We start from the raw sequence: 22,934 nt of genomic DNA, 5'->3' as shown, positions 1-22,934 counted from the left end.
CCAGGATATCTTCCTCATTAGCTGTGCTGAGACTCCAGTGCTATTGTAGGAACCGTGGGAACATGGTATGGACATGCACAGCCAGAGCTTCCCAGGATGCTGCTCTGTTCTGTACCTGAAGAGTGCTTCTCTTTAGGAAAACAGCTCAGCTAATGTCCTGTCTAGCTATCATTTGTTGAGCCATCATTTGGCTCCAGTTAACCATTGTACAAACAAGAGGTTTAAATTTAATTTCTTCATTGCAAGAGTGATAAATGCAAGTACAGTGGTGCAGAAGAAAGGGCAGTGGCCTCTCCTGAGCCCTGTGTAGTTGAATAGTCTTGTCCCATTTACAAGAACTTATAAGATGTCTGGATAAAAACCAAAACAGATGTTATGGTTTTTATTTAACCAAGAGATTAACTGTACAAAGCTACAACTGTATATTTCTCTCTATAGCTGTTTCAAGAGCTAAATTACTTAAGTATTGTTCCTTCTTATAAGGCAAAGATATTACCCCTGTCAGAACTCATGCTCAATCTAGAGAATCTAATTTTTTCCCAATCAAATTTTGCACCATCAGATTGCCTGTATCAGAGCAGCACATATCTTGAGGCCTTTATGACCTATAGTTTTTACTAGAAAAAAATAGAATTAGAAGGCTCTTCCAATGTAAAATCCTAGTGGAAGTACTTTAGGTTTAGTATTTGTCTCAACTGGCAATATTAAAACTTTTTTGCATCTTCTCTCCAGCCAGGGTTTCAGATAAATAACAGTGTTAATCAGATCTTAAGTTCTCTGTCCATAGATTCTAGTACACTCATTTATGGTTATTTTGTACCCAGTTTCAAAAGTAATCACCCTCCTCTCGCTGTTTGACCAGTCATTAAATACCTTTGTCAATCTCTTGTGCTGTCTTGACATCCTCTGCTTTTTTGGCTTCACTGACAGTTTGTGCTTAGCTGCACTGTTGTCTAGACGAGCAAGAGCCTGCGGAACTGAATCCAAATTGATTGTTTCAATTGTGCCAGAACAGGAAAACTGTCTTTTTGGCCGAGCTGATTTAATTGGAGTGATCTGTTTGTATCACAAACACAAGAAACCATTATGAAGCTATTTGTTCAGTAAAATAAATAAATAGATAGATAGATAGATAGATAAATTACACACATGCACATCTTTGCAGGTTTGAATTTAAAGGAATTATTAGCAGATAAGATTTGAAACCCTGGCTTTCTATTATATGAATCACAAACTACAGATGTGAAAGTTGCAGCTCTAATATTTTCCTGTTTTCAGTACTACACTTTTTTATCATTTCCACATAAAAGTTACTTAGACCATTCTACTGAAGTTTTTTTCACAGTTCAGCTCCACTCTGATCTTGTTGGGAATGGGAAAGGCACAGGCAGGGTTTTAAACAACATCAAACACTGGGACATTTTAAAGTTTGCTTACCATGAAAAAAGATCTACATCTTTAAATAACTTAGATTATACACTTTAGGCAGAAGCAAATCAGATTGACTTATCTAAGCATCATAATAGAACAGCTATAGAGCTGTACTCTGCATGGGAGATGACTGCAGCATTGGATCTCAGGCTGGCACGGTGCCTCTGGAAAACTTTCTCTCCAGAGTCACATGGAGTTGTCCAAGACAGAGCCAAACAGCAAAAAGCTAAAGACAACACTGGCTTTGATGGGTGCTTTATTTCTTGTGCCCTTCAAATATTTGGGTTCAGAAAGTGCAAATATAAGCAAAGTGATTCAGTGAGACTTTTCATTAATAAATAGTGGAACTGTATGTCTAGGCATGTAAGAATGAGCCTGTCATCTGTCTCTTCCATAAGTCATCAAGGCATCGTCCCAAGACTTGCATTTGGCATAACACAAATGGAAAAAGAAGACAGGGGATAAAAAAAAAAGGAGAAAACATCTTCTGTAAGGAAAGAAATCACATACATTGTTTTCAAGACAGCTCTGTAATCTTCTGAGGTTAAACATATGCTAATCAGGGAACCAATTACTTAAAAGCTGAGGGAACATTTTGCATATGCTTATTGAATTACATGCAGGCATAACAAAGTTGTAGAAGTACTTATGAAAATTATGACTGTGTGATTAATACATCAAATCTCTATATGCTGCAAGACTGGCAGAAACTGGGTTCTGCTGTTCCTTGCAATGAGCTCTTAAGATTTCTCAATCTTAGTTATTGCTTACTAACTAGCTCCAAAACTGCACAGTGTTCACAAAATATTGGATGATCAATCAAAAAATGTATGAAAACAAAAACTGTCAGGCTTCTAATATCTAAAATTAGAATGCAACTCCATACAAAACAAGTGTAAAAGTTTTTTACCTTTTCTTCCATTTCATGTCTTGTTCCAAGAAAATTCGTTTTTCTCAAGAAATCAGGAGTGTCAGTGGACTAGAAAAAATTACCACAGACAAGTATTAAAATGTAAAGGATTGAGTAAATATGATTCAAAGGACTCGTGAAATCATCCATGTTAGGGTTGGATTTTTTCCTCTTTTCTATCACTTCAGGACTGATGGATAAGCAGTTCTTGTTCCTACATGCTCTGAGCTTGTCTTCTCTGCTCCTTGAATCACTGCTGTCTATACAGCTCTATAAAAGGCAAAACACTTGGGCCTCCTTAACAAGATAATCAAGTTCCAAAACAACAGAATGAGCACAGCTTTGTAGGATTTTGATCAGGTCTTAATGATTTTATTTTCTCCTGACTTATACATAAGGAAAAAAAATACCTGTTCAGGCATTACCTCTGCTGCAAGGATCTTCAACTCCATGTTCTTTTTACAGAGGTAACAGTCCCCCCAGAGTGATGGAAGCCTGGAGAGCTGGGACTCTTTAGCTATTGTCCCTCTCTAAGCCATCATGGTGAGGAATTTTCAAGGCACAGGGCTTGAAGCAGCATTCATCACAGCCAGAAACATTGGTTTTAATCATTCTATCACAGTATTACTTCACAACCTAATGTGTGTTGGGATCCCATTACACCACATGATTGTTAATATCAAGGCTAAAAGCTCATCTTCACTACAGGTTAAATTAAACCCAGAACTCTTGCCACCAATCTGAGTTCCTCAGTCAGGAAAATCAGAACTCACAAAGCATCACAGGCAACCAGTTCAAACTAGTGCAGATCTATGTAGTCCTGGCCACCAATTTTTGACAGAGGCCACCCCATCCCCCAAGACCTATGCAGATAGACATGCCAAGAAGTTACAAGGCCAGCAGATGAGACAAGAGCAAAAACCAGGGAAGCTGCCACACACCAGAAATCTCTGATAACACAGGTAATTAGTAATGTGCAGAAACAAAAGGAAAGTACCAAGTGCTCTGGCTGACACTATCCATGTAAAATTGGTTTGTTGGTGTCTACAACTGCTTCTGATTCCTCCTTCAATATTTGGAAAAAGAATCATGCAAAGGGGTGTTCATTTTGTTTCCAAAATGTAATATTTTAAAGAGTAGGTGGTAATAACTGAATTTCACCCTCCTTAATACACAAAAATACTCTAGCAGGTCTTTAGTGCTTGAACTATTGTATCCTTCGAGCTGGAAGTCACCAGGTGACATTAGGGTCTCCTGCAGGACCCAAGAAGAAGGCTGTCTGCAGATAATCTATGCTGATCTCAAACACAGGCTCTCCTACCACCAGGGTAGAGACAGTGCATCGCCAAAACTTGCCCACAGTCCCACTTCACACATTGTGCACAGTGTGAGGCACACAGGATGTTCTTGATTCACCTTACCTGATCACACCAGAAGGAGCACTTGTTAGGCAAAAAAATACACCTTAATGAGGTTCAATTTTTATCTTTCCAGACTGCCAAGGGAGAGGCATGAGTGTGCAGGTCCTACCCAAATGCCTGGCTCCCTGGCAGATTGAACCACAGCCCTGAAAGAAGTGGTCACAGAGGAGCTATGTTGTCCCTTAAAGACTGATGAAGAATTTGGGCCAACTCAGCCATAAATCTCCCTTCTGTGTGTTTGGCTGAACATAGGCATGAATTGCACAGGACCCTTTGCGTTTCACACAGGCAGCACTCATGTTAGTGAACATGAGCAGAGGCTCTCCCCAGAGCCCCAGGACCCTAAGGGCTGTGTGTACATGCTGGCTTGCTGGATGCCTTCCCCAAGGGTTCCCAGGCACAAAGTCAGCCTCCTCCAGGCATGGAAGGTTGTCACTGTACTCCTTTCTGCCATTACAGCCACACACTGAACCAGTCTTGCTCTAGAGGATTTCCAGAGACCTTTCCTCACTCACCATATTTTTCACTGTCTGAACAAGACCCTTCTGGACATCTAAATGTCCACAGCATCAAAATCTCAATGAATAATTTTAATAATTGTTTTAATTGTATTGGAAATTTTATTTTAGGGAGCATTTAAAATGCTTCTCCCCCTTCTTCACCTTTGGCTCCTGTCCATGAGAAAAATCCACACATACTCTAAGACCTAGGATTTTACAGTTTTAGGCTTCACACACCTCTCATTTTGAAATGGTTTTATTTTTTGGTATTTGATGCTGTGAGCAACTTTCCTTGCTGGGAACTCCATATTTTAAAATATTTTCTGTATTACAAACACATTAGTTGTTCTAGCAACACTGTAAGTAATGTCTGCACTGCTGGAAGCTCAGAGCAAACACTCAAACCAGTAATTCTGTGTGACCTGGCTGAGGATGCCAAGAGCATGCTTCCCACCAGGTCAAGAAGCACAAGCTGAGACATCCCTCCCACATAAAACAGCCCACTGATCTCTGCTATGCCTCACTGGAAACATCTGCTACACCTCAGTGAACTTTGTTGCTTTAGTACTGCTCTAGTGCCATGGATATGTCAATTTAAAGTGCTTACTTTATTACTGCAGTCTGAGATCACTGTGTCCTGCTGGGTCTCAATCTCCATGGGGCTGCTGAGCAACGCATCATCTTCTGCACTGGTGTTTGCTTCCCCCATTGTCCTCCCAGAAACTGTCATTTGTGGAGGCTGCCCAAATTTTATATTTTTGGCCAACTGTTGCTGAAAAACAAGAAAAATAAACAAACAAACAAAACAGGTATTTATATTACAAGCAAACCAAGCCAAGTCCAGCAAGGTGCCCCTTCTCTGCCTGAAAGCTGCACAGAAATATTCTGGGCAACTTTTGACTCTGGACTAAAAAAACCCCCAACAACAACAAAAACAAAACACCAAAAACCCCACCAAAACAAAACAAAACAAAACAAAACAAAAAAAAAAAAAAAAAAAAAAAAAAAAAACCAAACCAAAAATACCCCCAACCATCCTGAGGCTCACATTGTTGCAACGCAATGGGCACCATCTCTTCTTTCTCCCCACAAGGTAACTGAAGTGAGGAATTTACATGATTGCTAATTTTGGAAGATCGATTCAAGTTCTTGATATGTTGCCAACTTTTGAAAATTTATTGTGAGTTTTGAAAAACTCAATCTCTTTTTTAAAATCTATATTCTAGATTAAGACTTTGTTTATAAATGTGAATTATGAAGCCTTATTGTTGTGAAGAAATAAGCTTAGGAGAAAAGTGTACACTGAGAAACTAAAACTACCCCAAAAGGCAACCTTTTTCTTTTCTAGCCCTGAAACCTTGCATCTCATGCATTTGTATTTCTAAGAAGTATCCTTATTGTAATGTTTAATTGTAAGTTTTAAATGTTAAGAGATTGGCACAACCCTGCCTTAGAGAGGCAAATTCTCAAAGCAGGGGAAACTCAGCTCTTTTAAATGCTTGGTCTCATAGGAAGAATAGACAAACTCATGTCTGCTCATGCTCACAAGCACTGCCACTCACTGCTGTTACACAAAGGAATTTAGGCAGGGGACATGCAAGAGATGAATGGATAAAAAAACTTTCCCACCATTTATTTTCCATATTGAAGCAATCTTCTCTCAAGGCTTACAAGGAAGTATTCTTGAATTACATCAAGCATAAGATGAATAAAATAAGAAGCATATACTATGTGTCCTCTGGCAAGGTGAGTTAAAGAAATTGCCGCTCTGGCTACTGCAGAGACATGTACCCTACCAACTTTGAATGTAAGCTTTTTGCGAAAGAGAAAACATTCTCTAGAAGGAGCAAATGCAGCAAAGAACAATTATGAATATATTATTTTCCTGAAATATTTCAGGGAATCATTCTCAATTAGGAAGGAAGAGACTGTGGAGTTACTTTGCTGCTTTGCTGTTTTTCAAGGACAGAAGATTCTCCAAAGGAGATCTCTTGTTTTTGTCTTGTGATACTATGAGCAAGTAATTCAACCATGCAGCTTCTATTCAGTGGAAATATCAGGTACTTACACAATACTCTGACAGAAGTTTGCTGCTGAGAGCTGTGGAAGATTGGGTAGTAGGTAAAACAAAGATTCCCTCCCCCCCCCCCATATTGTAGAATCAGTAACATGGCACGCACATGAGGAGTTATTAAGGAAAAATATCCCCTAAAGGAATTCAGGTCAGATTAGTCTTTCTTGCCATAGTTCCCAGTGGGCTAGACTCTTACATCAAGTCCATCCATATTATCCCAAAAACATTAACAGATTTCTGTATTGAACCATTAAAACGAAAATTACAGGCAGAAACTCCTCATAATCAGGTTATTAAACTAGAATAGCTTTTCTCAGCTTCCTCACTGAGTTACAGTTAGTTATTTATGCCCATTTGAATTTTGTCAGAATGTGGTGAAATTCATATCATAAAGCATCTTGGCATAGTGGGTAGTTCTGAATGACAAACTTGTAGTCCCACCTGGATTGCTGGCCTAGTCTAAAGGCAAGGGTTTGTATGAGATTGTGTGAGGCCTTTAATTCTGCTCTACTCCTGCAGGCCTTGTGATGCCAAAATAAAATTACTTCAGAAAAAAAGTCTTAATGTGGTAATGTGTTTTCTAAGTTGATATTACTCTTTCTTCTTCCCAAAGTCATATTCCTAGACAAATAATCCTCCCGGGCAGAAAACTGGAATTATCAGCATTACTTAGCAACCACCTAGGAAACTAAGGATCTGTATATCTGTTTCACGGTGAGAACATGCACACATTAACATAGTGCTTGCATTGTGTTTTGGAGGAAGGGATAGGGTGTTACCCTTTTGATCTTCTGATGAGTTCTTGATGTAAGTGTGTTTGCAGTGCGAGGTGAGAGTTTGGTGATGGAGCCGTTGTGGAGAAAGGTCTATGCTTGAAAAAGAATGGCCTTTTTAATTGTCATCAAGGGTGCTTGAGGGCTCTGCAGTAACAATGTGGTTTCTGTATATGAAAGTTTAAAATGTGATTTTTCTTCATATTTCCAAGAAATATACTATCCTCAATATTTAGATCGTCAATATTTATGGACTGTACACGGACGCGACTGTTTTTTGGGTTTTTGGTTTTTTTTTTATTTGTTTCAAAGCTTTATAAGTTTGTTTGCTCAGACTGGCATAAATTAGTTTGAAGATTGATGGATAAACTCTAGTAACCCTCACCCTTCCAGAACAGAAGGTGCATCTCTGTATTATTTATTTGTTGGCCTTTTTTGAACAAATTTATCTTAAAAAACAAAAAGCTCCACTAGTAGTTCTCCACTGGCCAGTTTATTTTGGTGCATTTTATTCTCTAAAGCAGACACTAAATACCAAATGTCAAAATCTCAAATAGCTCATTGTAACTACTGAACAAATTTATTCTTATTGCTTTTAAAAAGTAATGCTAAACCTGCTTCTTGGTCTTTTTTAGAATGTATTTGTAATGTAACTACAACGCAATTACCCTCTCAGAAAAATTCCACACTGTTGCATTTACTACCTGTTCACTCATAATTCTAAAAATGCATCATCCATGAAAGAAAATAAAAACCCCACGAATTTTACTTGGGAGAATACTCAGATAGTCTAGCCCAGAGATGGAGAGATACATCAGTTTAGGATGCAAGACCTTTGAGAAGAGGCCGTAATCCCTGAAAACGAGAATCTGCTTTAAATTTCTCAAAAGTTTCAGTTAGACCTATATTTCTGAACACACAACTATAAATCCTCTGTAGTTAAGATTTTCCTGTGCTGACAGTTTGTGAATGATTGTTGCCTAAGGAAGATTATTAATGCTAGTTGTTAGAAGTTGCAGGCATGGCATTTTGTTCTTCTGCCATTGCACAGTCATGTCTAAATAGCCTTTTGAAAATCTCCACAGGTTGATTGGGCTCAGTCAAAGGACCTTGGTCCATCCCTTTTGATTTGCTCAAGAGGACTTGTAATTTAGCAGGCAGAAACCACCATCTAGCTCTGAATCTGTCAGCTAGAAGCAGAAGCAAAGAGATTAACTTCTTGTGCTTGCACCTCCCACTTCCAGCCTAATCAGCTCCAGTGGGTATTCCTGGTCCCTCAGTTTGCAGCCAGTGGACAATCATTTCCACAAGACTTACAAACCCTTCTCAGCACAAAACAGCACAGCTACCACACAGTGCCTATACCATGAAACAGGGGCTGGGGACACCCACATAAAGGAGAACTTTAGGACAAGATCCAGGCAAGGATTACCTCATCCACTCTTTTTTTTTTTTTTTTTTTTTTTTTTCTCTCTAAGATTCTTGAGGTTTCTATAAGACTCCTGATAGCTTTTCTATTTCCACACAACCCAGGTGGGTTTCTATAAGACTCCTGATAGCTTTTCTATTTCCACTGACAGGTGGCTGTCAGTGAGGCAAGTCAGTCTGCACACCTAATACAGGCAAATAACTACTACAAATTTAGGAAAAAAGTCTAAGTTTGCACTCATTCAATTTTTTAAATCTTCCTTGGCAACTGGACCATGACACAGGCCCACTTCTATTTCTTGCAAAATAATTTGCTAAAATGTGATACTTTTTAACTGACACCAGCTTCCCATCAATAACTTAAGGAATAAAGCTCCTAAGTAAAATTGTTCTGCGTTGTCTGGCACCTGCAGCTAATTAAAAAGGCCCAGACTTTCACAGCACTCTTTGCATTTGCATAGGAAATGCCACAGAACAAGTTTTCCATATTAATTGGCAAAGAGCCCAGATCAGGCTGTACATCTCCTCTCTCACTCCCATTTGGCTCCTCTTCTGTGTACATGCCTACTTGCATGTGTGTTGGATTCAGGCTCCTGAAACTACATCATTCTTAGGGCTTCATGCCTGGAATGAATCCAAAACTGGATCCGCTGAGCTGCTGACTCTCTTCAGTTAAAAATCATTAAAACAGAGTGTACTATTTCAGCTAATTCCATTCAAACAAGGCTTACAAGAAATGCTGGTCATATTTTCCCTTCAACTCAAATATCTACTCTTCATATCTATTTGCAATGCCTAAATATAACAAAACTTAATTGAAATTAAGTCTTCTAGTTATATGTAAATGGAAAATAATGACTTAATTAATACTTATCCTAAAAAGGCACACTGTTGAAATTCCACTTGGTCCTGTACAGTCTCTCAGAATGACCCAAAAATCAAATGCCTTGGGAATACATAAGAACAGGGTGAGCCCATACTGAGATGTTACTTGTAAATGCTCCAATAATTTGTGGCATCTGAGGAGTTTTTATACATTCCAACATTCCAACTTTGCTTAAAGAAATATTTGTTTTGATTTGGAAGTGTTACTAGTTTCAACTGTTCATGTTTTCTCATGCTGTGAAAGACTGAATAACTACCCTCTATTCATTTTATCAATTTCACTCTTGATTTCAGGCACCTCTATCATATTCTCTCTTATAATTTGTTTTCTAGCCTCAGAAGCAGGTTCACCTAATTCATGGTGAGTTGTGGAAGTGAGTCCACTTCTTAATCCATAATGCAGCATATCTAAACAAATTAAATAACCCACATAAGTTGATGTTGTTGTTATTTTTGGGGTTGTTTTTTTTTTTTTTTTGATCAAGAAGAGAATAAACTCAATAGCATCATGTCAAAAGTTATATTGGAATAGCCTTAGAAAATAATTCAGATATAAAATTAACATGGAAACCTACAGAAAATTAGGAAAATAACATGTATTAGCACAGATGTTTTGGATACAAGATACAGGGAGGAAACTATTCCACCCTGCATTGCTGGAGCAGCATGTGGTTAGGGGCATGAAGAGAGAGTCCAAAACAGAAGAATGATGAAGAAGTAAACTGTAAATGGACCTCTAGAGATGTGTGTTTTCAACAAATCCAGACATGAATGAAGATTTTAATGCACAGTGGCGATGGATCATTTACACATCCTCATGTGTAAAGAGATTTTGTGGAGAGGCTTGAAGATAAAGCATCTGTGGCATTTGTCACATTAGTCTCTCCTGAAGCAAAGCAGATGCAAGGAAAGAAAATTTTCCTTCCTTGGAAAGGAAGCTCAATTTCAGGGATTAATATGAGGGTAAGAAAAAGAGGGTCTGCCCAAGAAATGCTAGAATGATTTAGAAAAAAAAATGATAAATTCAGTTTATGAAGCAAAAAGAATTTTCAAATATGAGGAAAACAATTAGGCTGCAGTGGCACTAGAAAATATTGGCAACAAAGAAATTAACTGTAAGAAATACAAAGCTAGGTGACCATGAAGTGAAAATTCACTCCCAATTCTGAAAAATTCAGAGCATCACAGCAAAAGATAATAGCTTTGAGGTTTGAAAAATGGCTTTGTAGCTTTGTTGAGATCTGGGAAATAAGTAACAGAAGATACATTGAGAGTGGCTGGTAGAATATAGATGTGCAACGCACAGTGAGGGAAGCACTGGCTCGGTCATTAGCTAAGATATGCTAATCACTAAAAGAAATGTAATTCAAAACTGAGCAGTCATAATAAGGTCTGACAAGAAGAAAATTATAAGAGTCATTCATCATTACAAAATCAGGGAAATATGAATTTCAGAAGTGGTACTTTTGCATTTGACTGAGAGGTTTGGATTCACAAAAAATGTTTTATTACAATTAATATCTCTACAATAAATAGATGCTTTATAGCTTTACAGAGCAGAGAATTTGTTTTAAACTAGATGGCCACATGAAATAAAAAGGATGTAAACCAGTAGTTCCTAAAGGCCATCAGCTGTATGTCACAGTCAATCTTTAATATTTCTTGCAGCTGACTGCTGCAGCTGCACAGATAGATGTCAGATGACCCCAGATAATTTCAGTGAAGGCGAGCAGAGGAGAACAGTAGCAGTGCCACACAAGGGCATCATCACAGCAAGTGGGAGAGAATAATGTAGAGGCTTCAGGAAACCAATGTTTTAAACTGGCTTCCATTTCACTTGCTGCAGTTTTTATGAATCTGATATAAAAACTCTCTTCTGTTCATTTGCCGACCATTTTTGGCAAATATCAGAGGTAGGAAGAAGAGTCACAGCTACAAAATGTCAGAAAGTAGTTCTAAGGTACTGATGGGAGAAGAAAACCAACCCACTGGCCTCTAGAAGGGAAGGATGTAAAATGAAGCTCCAAGAGTTGGGTCGTGGAGGTTTTTTCCGATACACTGCTAGATTTACATTTTAAATATTCTTTGTGTCTCATTCACAGCCCTGTATGACAAGTAAAGCAACAGATCCCCAGAAACTAAGTGTTCAACATGAAGAGTACCAGTGCCTGTGTACCACCTCTTGCTGGGAACAGGTTCAGGCTGGCTTTCTACACTGGATCTTAAAATTTAGGTAATGATAAATCTCAGCAGTTCCAAAAGACAAGGAAAAGACTGCTTTTACAACACCAGATGGTTTGAGCCAACACGAAATAACTTCAGGATACAAAAGGGCTATTGGAGGTTTATGAGAGGTCAGGCTTTTCTCAGCCTGACTTCTAGCACACAGTAAAACCTTTGAACATCACCAAATCCATTTACAGAAAGCATGATAAGATGAATACTGCCAATCTGAAAATCAATAAAAACAAATGAGAGCAATTCCAGGAAGAACTAATTTACCTTTCACGCGTAATTAGAAAGAGAGAATTCCCACAATAAGCAGCTGAACGCGTGCACAGGCTGGCCAGCTGCCCAGACTACTATGGAGTTTGCACCATTACACAACATTTTTGTGGGCTCATCAACACTACAAAGTCAGCAGAAATGCAAGGCAAGAAGGAAGAAACACTTTGGTGGTCCCCAGAATGAGATCCAGCACCATGAGTATTAAATGGCTTGCATTGCTATTCTGACTTCAAAACCCTCTTCACCATGCTGTCTCTTAGTTTTGTAAGCATGAGGACTTTTCCAAAAAATATTTAAGTTTTCCAAGAACATTTACTGTACCACCTCCAAACAAAATCTGAAAAGGGTTAAAAACTGCAGAGCTTTTGATCTCCATTTGGAATGCAGCAAATTTAGAGTCAGCACGGGGCATGGAATCCTGGAAATAATTCTTTACTGAAGAGTGCCTTGCCAGGAAAATGGAAACTGGAAGTGCTGTGCTTCCATCCTGACATACAAGCCTGGCAAACCACAGTAATGCTGATGGCACAGTAATGATATGGGACTCAGGACTGGCCACAGAACTGCCTCTAAGAAGTGGAGTGCTCTTCAGAAGAGAGGAGTGTCTCATCTTAATCCACTGCTTTAAGAAATACAAATGTTCCCAGTTGGACTTAGCTTGCAGAAAGAGACATCTGGCATCAGGAGACAAAGTTTCAATGTTTTCTGTGACTGCAAAATCACAGAAATCAAACCCTGGCTCATAGAACAGCAGGAAAAAAAGGATGGGGTATGGAGTGCATGAAACCTTCAAACAGGAATGATAGTCCAAATAACTCATAAGACCTGGGACTCAGCTCAAAGGTCAATTTAAAATGTGCAATGGGATTTAGGCATGACTTTGTCCTAAAGCTCAGGGAACAGTTGCAGAAATCATGGGTAGAGAAATGGGAAAAGTTAATGGTTGGCGGCAATTTTTGAAGATATAAGAAGCGGCCCTTGGGCTTGTTATAGGAGGGCTTTCCATGGGTTTAGAAAAAAAATCCATGGACATTTAGATGAGTATATAATTTCTGTGTAAACATGTAAATACTTAAAAGTGTCATTTGCAACCTATTATGCATTTCTTTTCTGAATGAATAAGTGGCTCTCACCATCATCATCAGAACTGAAAAATGAATCTGGTATGTTACAGGCTGAGTGCCAGCTACACTAAAATGACAAAAATTAACTACCATCCTTCAATTTTAAATAAAAAAGCAAGCACATTTTTTACATCAAGCAGCTGAAATAATATTGTCTCTTAAAATACATGCAATTAACCACACTAAAAAAGGCTTATGCAAAGTTCACATGAGCAAGAGAGCACCACTGGCTATTTATTTCGTGACTTTCAAGGGTGACATTTTGCTCTAATTTTCTTGATTTAGCATTTGCTTAGCGAGCATGGTTGTTACCAACTGCATTTACTGAACTTTTTCTCAGGTGTCTTAGTTTAGCAAATGCAATATTTTCCATCAGGAATTTAAAGCTGAATTTTGAAATGAGAGAAAACACCTCTGGAAGTCAAAAGTTGTTCAGAGAAAAGCTAGTATATGGAAGCCAAGAAAATAAATCCAACAGATAGGGAGGGCACAGCTCTCTGAAGGAGTCAGTGGGCTTTGTAGGACTTTGCGGGACAGGTCCACATACCTCAGGCCTTTACCCAGAGTCAGCAGTCATTCTAAATATAATGGTTTCTAGCCTGGAAAACAGCATGCACTGAATCTATCTGACGCAGGGAAATTTAAGCTGAAAAACCAGCACAGAGGAATTGGAGATGTTCTAGTGTGGTTTCTACTTCAGAGTCATCTGCAGTCAGCACAGCCAGCAACATGCAGGTGCTCCGTCTGCTGACAGCACCAGGCAGGAGGCAGGAACAATTCCATCCTGAAGGTCGGAGCTGTCTAATGGGAATGATCTCTCACTCACCAGAAAAGATGGATCGTGGGTAGACTTCAAAGGTAAAAGAAATCAATGGTATTTTACCAGCCATCTTCAGGGTAACAACACTTACACAGCATTAAAAATTTATCACCATTTTGACAGGATATGTCAGCATCCTGAACAATAAAGTGCACTGTGTTTCTGAGGGACAGCTCTCTCAAGGTCTAGAAAGGCGTAAAGCTGGGAATCTTACACATATACAGGGAGTAAAGCAAAAAATTAGTTTGAACACTAATGGGAGGGAGCTCTGGAAAAGAAGGGAAAGTAGATCATATAAAGCTCTTTAGAAGCAAAGACCCAAATGTGTTGTTTATGCTTTGGAGAGATAAACAAATCCACCTTCCATGAGAACCATTGAAAGTGCAGCGAGAAAAAGGAGAAAAAAAATGTAATACATGCAAATATATAATTAAACTGGCTTTGCAAAGATGTCTCACTCTGCACGCCATTCCCTGCCCTCAACACAGCCTTCATTTATTTATCTCATTACCACATTTGTAGTACTTAGGCATACAGATCAGGACATGCCAAAACCATGAGTTCAATTCAGATGAGTTCCACAGGCACAGATATTTCTGCAGCTATGTTTACAGCATCACTGCTGTACCTTTCAAGACCAAAACTTGGAACTCCTGCAGATTATCTGAATTACTTGCAATGGCTTTTAGCCAGAGAACTTAACATTGCTGAGAAACTGTCCCAAAGCTACTGAAAAAGCAACCCATTTATGCACATTTAACATGTTCCAGAGACCATTTTCCATTACATTTTAAGTATTTTTCCCACTTAAAATTTCTTACCTGAAGAATTTTGACTTTTCCTAGAACGTTCTCCTGTGACATTGCTTGAATGGCCTGTTCACTTTCTGTTCTCCCATCAGGTATGAAAATACTGTCATGGGAAAAAGCTCGACTGCCCATAGAATAATGGGAGGATCTGTTAAAAAAAAAAAAACAAAAAAACAAACAGTCAACAAGTAAGTAAGAACTACAATTAATTTATGAGAATAACTCTTCATATCATAGTTGTCCTGCTGTATGGATTCCCCCCCTCCCCCCACCCTTTCCTTCTACATAAAACCTCTGTACATTCTCAGAGGAGAGGTATCCAAACACTTTTGGTTTTCAAAAGCTTGATGGAGAGGCATGATTCCTTTATACACAGTCTTACTCCTTGGAAGGACCTAGAGTTGGGTGTTTTTAATAGGCAAGTTGAGAAGTTCAATTGATTTTGCTTGTAAGTCTCAAATCTAAATGTTACTTTTAGGATACAGACTAGATGATGATGATGCACACATTGCCAGAAAGTGTATCATGCTTTGTGCCACTGCTTGGGGCACACTGTCACTCCTGGTCAAAGAAAACAGCAGGTGCTAAGCAAAGGGAGCTCTATAACACAAAAAAGAGGTATTACAGTGCAGTAAGCCACTTCTATAGAGCTCCCTCCTCCAACTGATTATTCAGCACTTTCTATGGCCATGAGCATGATCACACTGACAATAAAAGGTTATCACCAAACCCCCAGACTGCTAAGAAGCTTATTGCACCCAGCTGTGTGTCCCTGATTAGCCACAAAGAGCGAGAAATGCCCGCGTGCTGCTGCTAAACTCAACACCGATGCCAAGGAGGAGGGTGTGCCATGAGTGAACCACTTATATGGCTCTGATTGAAGTCCACAGTCAAAGGCATGAAACAAAAAGGGGTTCCATTTACCAGAAATCGTTCTAATAAATTTAATTGTAAGAAAACTTAGAATTAGAAAAATAAAAGGCTTGCTGTTTTGGGGGCACACTGAGGGAAAAATGCATCAGTTTGAAAGTCATGTTTTGTCTCACCTAGAATACTCCATCGTAAGTGAAAAGCCAATAATCTACAATCATGATAAAAGCCATAATAAAAAAATCAGAACAACTCAGAGGTTCTAAATATCTCCTTTTAATAACCTGTTGGCAACCCTACAGAACTCATTCATAGTTCCAGAAAACAATCTGGAGGGAAAAAAAAAGATTATTTTGATACTGATCTATCCAGTGTAACCTTCTACATATGATAAAAGCATTATAAAGAAATATTTCAGCAAAAGCAAGGAAGATGATACTTCTAGAGAGAGATGTAAGTAAAAGAACAAGAAAAATTAGGTTTTACATATTCAAGAAGATTGGTGTATTATCTTTTCTGCCTTTTAAAATGTGCTATTTGTTCATGAAGTGTTCAAGATATTTCTATTGCTACTTTGGAAACAAATAAGTTGGGAATGTATTTATTACGTTTTGATCTGAGTTTTCCATTAGGTATTTGAAGTAAAAATAATAATCTTTTCTTACCAAGGAAGAGTGTCATATAGGGTTACATAACCCTGTTGAAACTAATTAGATGATAGACTATTCTTGACTTTTTAAACAGAATTTCTTAGAGGTAACCTGAAAATAACAGGATAAAAAGTCCCCCAAACCCTCTCCCTCTCTCTTTTTTATATATAAAATACTTTTGCAGCTACAAAATAATCAATCCAATTTTGCAGGGAGAACGCACACAGTTCTCTGAATGATTTAATCTGCCATACAATCACAGACCAACTGAAAAACTACTTTTCATTTAGATTAATATTTCAGCAACATGCTTAATTTGAAACAAACCAAGACACAATCAGGCAAAGAGCTGGTCAATATTCCACAACATTTTTAGCCATGGAAGAAGAGGAACATTTAACTGATGTTATTTTATATGTTAATTTTTTTAAAAATAAAACCAACAATTCAATTTCCTCTGGTTGCTAAAGGTAGTACACCTTTAAAGCTTCTTTTAGAAACCTTTAATTAGAGAAACCATAAAATTACATTTTTAAACTCTCTTCTAAAATGGTTTCTATACTGAATCACCGTGACTCAGTCTGTACACAGAGCTGTGGGAAAATTGCATGGCATTGAAATACCTCTACCCTGCTTGCCTGCCAGGAGTCAACCAGTGAACCACAACTTGAGAAGTGTCCCTTACACAGAGGCAACACTTCTAGCAGGCCTAAAAATTAATGGTTTGACACGAAACTGAATGAAAGCTAGCTCTTCTCATGTAATTGTGTAGGTCCATTTGAACAGAAAGCTCCAGCATTGCATTCAACCAGGTGGGAAGGACACATGCAAAAATCTGACAAACCAGCCCCTGGCAACCCCTGCTGCACTTGCACTCTTCAGTGTGTGAGCCTGCTGCAGGTGCAGAAGGCAAGGCCAGTGGGAACTGGTTGTTTGCTCTTTACCTTTGAGCTGAGAGATATGCTGAGAATGCATAGTCCAGGTCATATTATTCTCCAGAGAGGATCCTTTCTCAAACATTTTTCCAGCTATGCTGTGGCTCAGATGCTTGTGGCTTTGTCTCACAGCTACTCACTGTACATTCAACACCATTCACACCTTTTGCTGTCCAGTGGATTGTACTTCTCATATTTAAAATCTGACACCTCATGTATATTTGTGTTGTTTGTTACAACTAATTAGTAGGCAAGGGTTGCAATTCAGGCACCAAAGAGTTCAGTGACTTGTTTGGAAGTTGTTCTTGACCTTACTAATGAATTGTTAACACTGAAGCTGGGAGCAGCCAACCTGCAGCTGTGAAACTGAAGAGAATTTGCCAGCAGTTCAAACCCCAAAACTGCAGTTGACCTACAGCAGGAATACTCTAACTGTAGGAATTGCATGATAAAACCTGAATCTCTGAAATGGAAGAAAAGATCAACTGCTGAGGTCAGTTCTGGTGGACTGCCCGGGACATGGTTGTGAATGAAAATCTTCCCCACTCTGCTGCAGAGCTAAGGACACTTTTAGGAATCTAATCTCTCCTTTTGCCTGCAAACTTGCCAAAATTTCATTCAAAACTTCCTTTGGAGACACCAGGTCACATGGAGCAGCTTGGCAGCTCCATGTGACCTGCAACCATAAGTACATCACCTTGTAATCCACCTTTGTCTTTGACAAGTGCCCACAATGGTACCACTGGCAGGTTAGGACCACGCCAAGCATTTACAGCATCTCCCAACATTCTTCCAGACACCAACTTCCCTCACTCTCTCTCTCTCTCTCCCCTTGTTACAAGGCACCAGAAATTTGTTTCACAGAGCTGAGGGCAAGCATACCTGAAAGGTTTTGTTTCCATTTTTGTTTTCTTGTTGACTTGATACTAAAACATACTCCAAATTGTCAGAATACATAAAAGAGTCACAAGAAACCCCACAGTGAATTAATGCCAGACTGCTCTCTACTCTATCCCTTCAAAATGCTTTGAAAATATGCTGAATATTTCAGAAGTGGGTGAATGAGCAATTCTGCTAGCCACATGTCCGACAACTGGTAAAAATAGTTTAAGAATTTTTGTTTAAATATCTATGTAGGCTAAAGAACATGGGAAAAAAGATATTCACACATTGTAGTAACCTAGTTTCTTTTACAGGCAAGTTCAAATAGCAGTTAAGGTGATTTCCAAGCTACTTGTACTTTCTGAAAGGTCTTATTTTACTCCCTTGGAGCCCACAGCCCTTTCACATTTTCCCAGTTGTGAATTTGACAGATTATATCATAAAGGTCCTTTTTCCACTGCTTTTTTTCACTTTGCTCATGTTCTACTTTTGGAAAGACTGAATTTCTTTTAAGTCATAATATAGTATGAATAATTGAGTTTCCTTTGCTGCTACCCATCTCTGAAGCTTTTTTCAGAAGTCTTTATACAATAAAATCCTCACAATCCACATTTACAGACTATTCTCCCTCCAATTAAAGGGCATGTCAATATCAGGAGTGGGTTTCAACAAATTCACAGCATGACAGAAATATGGGCTACAGTCATAGCCATGGCTGAAGGTATTACAGTTTCAAACTTCCATATCACTTGCAAGAGACGTGGGAAAACAGGGGCATCAGTTTATGAGCAGCTCTGTTGATAATTCCAGTGATGATACTTCAGAGGCTGTTTGTGCTGAAAATAGTTGAATCATCATCTGACTCACTTTCAGAAACTTGACTAAATTACATGAATTATGGATGTGCTATATCAAAATACAAAGCGTTTTTAACAAATCCTTTAACACGTTCTCTCTGAAGATATGTTGCAACCCAAATAACATGTTTCAGATTCAATTGCAATATACAAATTTTCAAAAGTAGTTTTTTCATACTGAGAGCAAAGTTAAATTCCATTTGCTCTTTATCTTCATCCATTACTCATTCTTGCTGAGGTGTCTGTGTGTGCCAAGAAACTAGGAAACATGAAACAAATCTCTCACAGTAGAATTGGACCACCCTGACTCTACAGGAAAACTCTTACTCCTCTCCCAAGAAATGCAGCAGAGACCTTCTTTGGACCCTCCCTCAGAGATCCACTGCTACAGATCTATTTAGGATGCAGTTTTCCATCAGCTCTAGGTACCTCAAGTCAGGACTGGGTGAGATATCACACTCCCTTTATCCTCCTCTCCATGTGTTCCTGTTACCTCTTCTGCGCTTTATTAGTGGTCATTTTTCACATGAAACAATTCAGAGAAACGTTCTGGAAACTAGAATAACCAAGAACAAAAAAAAAAAAAAAAAAAAAAAAAAAAAAGGCTCCTGAAAACATCAAAAATCCACATAAATTCCTGGTTCAGCTGAGCAAATCCTGACACAAGTTTCCATGCTAGCTGCATATCTAGAGAACTGTTAGAAGGAGTCAGTCATCAATCAACATTTTGTGCTGTGGGACTGCACCCTTAATTACATCAGAGCATGTGCAGGGACACTTTTGCACAGAATACAATGTTATTGTATTGACATTGATGGCTATGATGTTTTTAGACTCCATTTTTCTCCAGAGCTATTTCTCCTCTTAAAGACAAATGTGTGATCCTTTAAAAAGGGAAAGCTTTTCCAGAAAGGAGTACTGAGACCTCAACTCTTATATAATCCCATGCTGGTGCATTACTGAAGTACAGAAATCTCACACACTAGTTGCCTCTTTGATGTGTCATAAATGTTCCTCCCACTCTGATATTAAAGAGTTAGAAATAGAAACTGGAAAATAAAGGGAAAGAACGAGTCGTTCTGTTCTTTTATGTTTGTAGAGACTGACTCCAAAAAAACCCAGAGTCTCATGACTTTCACTCTTAGATTTCCATTAGAAACCAATTCTGTAATTGTTAAAGATCAAAGTCAACTTTTTAACACGAAGCCATTTTTAAACAATAAAAAATTTAAAAAGCATGAAAAGAAAGAGTGAATTTGGTTTCGACAGGTATTGACCCCTCATATAATCTAGTCAAAGGAAACTGAGAACCACTTCCCAGAATATTGCCTGAGGGAAATGACAAGTGCAGTGATAGGTTGCCTCTACTTGATGTTTTGTTTTAAAAAAGAAATCTGATTCAACATTTTGCATCTCCCATGAATGTCTCCAGGGCAGCTAGAGATGAAAAACTTAAATTGCATTTTCTAGTCATTCCAGAGATGCATTAATACTGTAATAGAGGAAAATGGATTGCAATTCTGAGCTGTATTTTTTAGTGTCCTCTTTTTCATCAGCTGGAAGGAGAGTTTTGGTTCTAACTCATGCCTGGATGGGAAATACTGTTCGTGCTGTAACATGATTCTGAGTTAGAGCTGTACTCAGACAGCACGTGACTTCATTGCATTAACAAATCCACAATCATGGGTTCACAATCTAAACAGACAAAAGAGAGACTTTTTCAACTGGGAATCTTCTTTATAAAATAAAATTAGAGATAATTTCTGCATTCATTCTAAATATATATTCTTATCACCTTCAGGAACCATTGAATTTCAGGGCACTGACTCTGGCAAAACTGCAGAGCCCCACTGTTATGACCCATCTGAGTCCCACTGATGCCAACAATCAGTTGTGCAGCCACGCTCAGAGCAGCCCTGTTCTTTTCAAAGATTTCACTCAGCATTGTCTTAATACAAAGCTCCAGGCTGCTGTCATCAAGGGACCTGGAACCTGTGGACTTACCACAATTTTATTTTTCTTAGAAGTAGAGATCAAGACTAGCTTTAAGTAGCTGATGCATCATGCTAATGATATTACTAAAATTATTATAATTAGGGGCATAAAAATTAACCATGGGAAGTATCAAGGCCCTGAGTGCACTAACAAGCTCTAATGTCCCTGATGAGCCTCATCTGGGGCCTCCACTGCACACATGGGTCCAGAAGTTCTATTTAAGATCACCTTTGAGGTTTTGGTCCCTGCCTGAGCCATGCTGGAGAAGTGCTGGTCTCCAGCTCAGACAAAACTCTGCCTGGCCATGAAGATCTTTGATCCAGACATCACTTTGCAGACCATTTTCCTGGCTTGCCCTTGGCCCTGCCTTCTCAGCTATGGACCTGCAGCACGATCATGGAGACCTCTCCTGCAGTGGGATCCCTTTGGGTGTCCTGCTTGCCTTCCCTGAGGGAGTGGGCCTGCCTTTGCTGTTGTCTGACCAAGAAGGTGATCAGGTGGGACCACACAGTTCTCAATACATGAATTTTATGTAATTATTCACTAAATTGTCTAATCTCAGAAACTGTCAGCACGTACGAAGAAAAGCAAAGCAAGAAAAGCAATTATTGTAAACCCTTGTTAACAGTCATTCTGCAAGTGAATCCTAATGCAGCTTGAGGATGTGAATAATTCACCAGTTACCCTAAAAAACATGAAGACTAGTAAAAGGAACAGGGATCTAAATGGTCCAGTTTTCACATTTGACCTGATAATCCATTGCATGTGACACTATTTTGTCAAATAGTTGCATATCTTTACGCAAAATTTGCCCTGAAATACAGCATAATGTACAGAAAAGGAAGTGAAAAGTCTACATCAGCCTTGGCAGGAATAAGTGTTATATAGAAACTGCATTTAGCTGATAAGGAATGACAGGAAGATAAAATAAGACAGTACATTACAGGTCACAAATCTGTTTTGTTCAGAGCCCAGCCCTAGATCTCATCAGCTGCTGAAAATTACAGTTGTTATGCAGAATCTGGAAGGAAATGAAGTACATGATGAGGAGGAGGAGTGCAAAAAAAATCCAAAAGGGAGGCAAGAGAGAGGACAAGTGGGCAGTGAGACAGCCTAACCTTCCAGGAGAATACAGCAAGGCAGCCTATGTGATAGAAGAGAAGACCAGAGTGAAAATGGTTCTGGGATTACTGAGGTGAAAATGAAGCTGGTCATAGTCAGGGCTGAGAACAAAAGACAAGTTAAAAAGAAGAAACAGAGCAGCAGCTGATGTAAAATGTCAGGACTTGCAGAAACATCATTTACTGAAGGGCTCTCAGGATCATGTACCAACTACAGGTGTCTTGGCATCCAAGTAGCAGGTGAAAAAAAAAAAAAAAAAAAAAGGGCAAGCAAATGGCATTTACTGCAAATTTCTACTAAGTGATAAAATTGGAGGAAGTAGTAAAACGTCCTAGATCATACACCTCAGAAGAAAGCTTCTGGAGCACAAAGACTTCACCAAGCTCATAATAGAAGAGAGGAAGTCAAGAGTTGAGGTGTCAACTAAGGTCAGCAGAAATACTGAGTGTGATGTTACCCTTATGTCCTCTCAAGACCCCAGAACCACTTCAGGAAGGCTTTCCCTAATCCTCTGCTCTGGCCACGTGCAACTGAGTACACATCAGGAATGGCCATTCACAGGCTGCTTGTGGCTCCTATTTCTGTGCTACTCGGCTGCAATATAAATTACAAAAAGGGAGAAATAACTCTAATTTCATCAAAACCTGTAATAAAATTTATTTTTAAAAATCCATGCAAATGGAAAACTGCAGCCATTCCCTTTTCTGTCCTGCAACGTCCTCAACACACCTCATAACCCAGAAAAAAGAAACTTTTTCCAAGTGTATGCATGTCAGCTGACACAACTAAGGAAAATCCAAGCTTGTTTATTTTCTAAAAAAAAAATTCTTACAATGCTCTATGTGGCTTTGCTCTGCTTCGACTTCAAGAGATACTTGCTTAAATCAGAGCTCTGATAAGATGAAGTCTTCAGGAAAAGGTGGACACCAAATACCACAGC

General features: G+C 38.8%; 1 protein-coding gene across 1 annotated transcript in view; it reads right to left on the bottom strand.

The window, feature by feature from the left end:
- CRACD (capping protein inhibiting regulator of actin dynamics) overlaps positions 1–22,934 on the bottom strand; it is a 38,558-nt gene that overhangs the window by 11,919 nt on the left and 3,705 nt on the right. Inside the window, exons 2-5 of the mRNA XM_083861658.1 lie at positions 14,696–14,831; positions 4,870–5,034; positions 2,342–2,410; positions 874–1,056 (exon numbers count right to left, since the gene is read on the bottom strand). Coding sequence (XP_083717784.1) covers positions 874–1,056; positions 2,342–2,410; positions 4,870–5,034; positions 14,696–14,815 — 537 coding nt within the window. The 5' untranslated portion in view covers positions 14,816–14,831. The remainder of the gene's footprint in view (positions 1–873; positions 1,057–2,341; positions 2,411–4,869; positions 5,035–14,695; positions 14,832–22,934) is intronic.

The sequence above is a fragment of the Zosterops lateralis genome (genome assembly GCF_965231275.1).
Source record: "Zosterops lateralis genome assembly, chromosome: 5".
NCBI classification, from domain to species: domain Eukaryota; kingdom Metazoa; phylum Chordata; class Aves; order Passeriformes; family Zosteropidae; genus Zosterops; species Zosterops lateralis.
The sequence above is the reverse complement of the archived record's forward strand: the minus strand, read 5'-3'. Positions and strand labels throughout refer to the sequence as shown.